Here is a 2,500-nt window from a genome sequence, read left to right as displayed (position 1 = left end):
ATGTTATAAACATTAGTAACAGCAAAATAAGATAACGTAAAATATGTTTGTAAATCAAGGAAACGGTAAATGGGAGATTTAGTACAAGTGTAGCCATTTATGTGTAAAAACAATTAATAAAATCGCCATTGGGATTGAGTTTATTTCTTTTCTTTTCTTTTTTTCTTTTTTTTTTTGCTTGAATAGTTTTTATATCAATTTGTTTCTCTTTCAAAAATCATTACATGGTACAAAAAAAGGGTTTAAATCAATGAAAATACATGTATATATTTTTTAATATATTTTGGCTTAAATATTACACAATATGAACTTATTTTTTACAAAGAAAAATACAAATTAATTTATTTCTGTCACAGCTGCTATGTAAATGGAAATAATGACCCTTTTGATCAAAACCATATAGTGCTTAATCATTCCATAATTCCTTTTCCATAAATAGAGCTGCTTAAAAATATGATCATGAACCAAATTATTACATACAGTAGTTTCTTTCGTGTTATTTTTATTAAGAACAAAAAAAATGGTTTCTCTTCAATGAATTAATTCTTCAAAATACTGAATTGTACCTAATTTTATTGAGAACCAAACATTTCACTTAAAAGATGAACTAATTCGCATTTTTCCAATGAAAACCGAAGCCGACTCTGAATTTTGTCTCAATTAGATAGAAAACACATGTATCGGCCTTTTTTTTTCCTATATGCAGCTTGTAACTTATAAACTGAAACAGCAAAAAAATGGGGGGAAAAAAATCATATAAAAAAAATAAATAAATAAATAAATGGCAAAAGAAAAAAATCAGAAAAATAAAGCTGCTTCCATATATACAGTAAATATGTACAGACACTGAAACTTTCCTCTTCACCAGACGTTACTGTTCTTCACTGTAGAAGAAAAAAAATATCACGATATTACTGATTTACTTTCCTATTTACAGGCTTCCTTCTGACTGAACTAGGAAATTGTGCACAAAACAGCCAATTCCCGAGGGACAGGCCTTTTTTAAATAGTTAAGTATAGTCAATTCCTTTAAATATTTTCACATTCTAGTGAACACAAACACCTATAATTTACCAAAAGGACAATGACCAAACTTGTATATTTCACTCCGTCACTGCCATTAACTCACTGCAATAGCATTATCAAAAATATTTTTAAGATATCGACAATTGTATTCCGAACATCAAAGGAAGGTTATGGGATATGATAAACAAGAAAATATATATATATAATAGCAACAAGTATTAATTACTATCACTGACTGGTCTAGTATTTACACATTTTTAGCTCTTAATAAAATAAAATAAGAAAAAAAACAATGTGACGTCAAACTTTTATTCACAATCGTACTTAAATCCCAAGGATGTCAATATAAATTAACAAAAAACATGAAAAATAAATGTATATTTCAGTTCAATTAAGCTATTAAAAAAAGACACTATGATAAGCAGAAAATAATACTTGGCTACTAATCACTATCCGAGCCAGAGCCTGATTTGCCCGAAGACCTGGCGCTTTCACTCCCACTCCTGCTGCCCCTGCTGCTGCTCCTGCTTCTGCTCCTACTTCTGCTCTTGCTCTTACTCCTGCTTCTGCTTTTGCTCCTGCTCTTACTCCTGCTCTTGCTCCTACTCTTGCTCCTGCTCTTGCTCCTGCTCTTGCTTCTGCTCCCACTCCTGCTGCGGCTCCTACTCCTGCTGCCGCTCCCACTTCGGCTCCCACTCTTGCTCCTGCTCCTGCTCCTGCTCCTGCTGCGGCTGGAGCTCTTGCGCGTGCTCTGCCTGCTGCGGGCTCGATCGCTTCCGCTCTCACTGCCACTTTCGCTTCCGCTGCCCGATTCCTCGTCCGAGTCTCTGATGGTATGCTTGGCACGTTCAAGGCGCTTGGCTTTGTCGGTCTCAATGTCCGACTCCTCCTCATCTGACGAGTAGATAGGGGCACGGTCTGGGGGAGAGGGGGTGGGGAGGGATTGAAGTTAGTGATGGGGTTAATGCTTAAAAAAGCTAAATTTAATATATAGACCAAAAGTAATGACATCAGTTTCATATCAGCTATACTACCATACAGTAGCTGGAGAAAAGCTGAAGAGCATTAAGAAAATCAACGAATGAATGAAGATCAACCTTAGAAAGGCCAAAACCAAATATCAATCTGGCCTCACCATTCTGCTTGTTCTTGAACTTGTTCTTGATGGCAGCAAGGGAGATGGCCCCCTCCTCGTCTTCCTCATACGCATCGGGCTCCAGGTAGTTTGCCGTCAGGCCTCTGCTTGAAGCCTTCTCCCTCACTCGACGCTGCTTGTTCTCCCTCCTCATGGAAGCCTTCAGTCTGTCCTCGTCCCTCTGTGGAAGCAAAGTTGATATGTGAAAACTGCCGTCAGTCCTTTTCTCAAAATACACTTAGTGAAGCTGATGTTCTGGTAAATATAAAGCCAAAGAAAATGTACTTGGAAAACATATGTTGTAAAGGATATATAGGTTTTAACAAATCTGTTTCTTCT

General features: G+C 36.7%; 1 protein-coding gene across 1 annotated transcript in view; it reads right to left on the bottom strand.

Annotated features, from left to right (window-relative positions):
- Positions 1-263: 263 nt before the first annotated feature.
- Positions 264-2,500, bottom strand: part of LOC119579034 (another transcription unit protein-like) — a 10,712-nt gene continuing 8,475 nt past the window's right edge. Inside the window, exons 10-11 of the mRNA XM_037926750.1 lie at positions 2,162-2,342; positions 264-1,944 (exon numbers count right to left, since the gene is read on the bottom strand). Of these exons, the coding sequence (XP_037782678.1) occupies positions 1,469-1,944; positions 2,162-2,342 (657 nt within the window). The 3' untranslated portion in view covers positions 264-1,468. The remainder of the gene's footprint in view (positions 1,945-2,161; positions 2,343-2,500) is intronic.

The sequence above is a fragment of the Penaeus monodon genome, chromosome 11, assembly GCF_015228065.2.
Source record: "Penaeus monodon isolate SGIC_2016 chromosome 11, NSTDA_Pmon_1, whole genome shotgun sequence".
Taxonomy (NCBI): domain Eukaryota; kingdom Metazoa; phylum Arthropoda; class Malacostraca; order Decapoda; family Penaeidae; genus Penaeus; species Penaeus monodon.
Note: the sequence above shows the minus strand (reverse complement) of the source record. Positions and strands in the feature narration are given on the sequence as shown.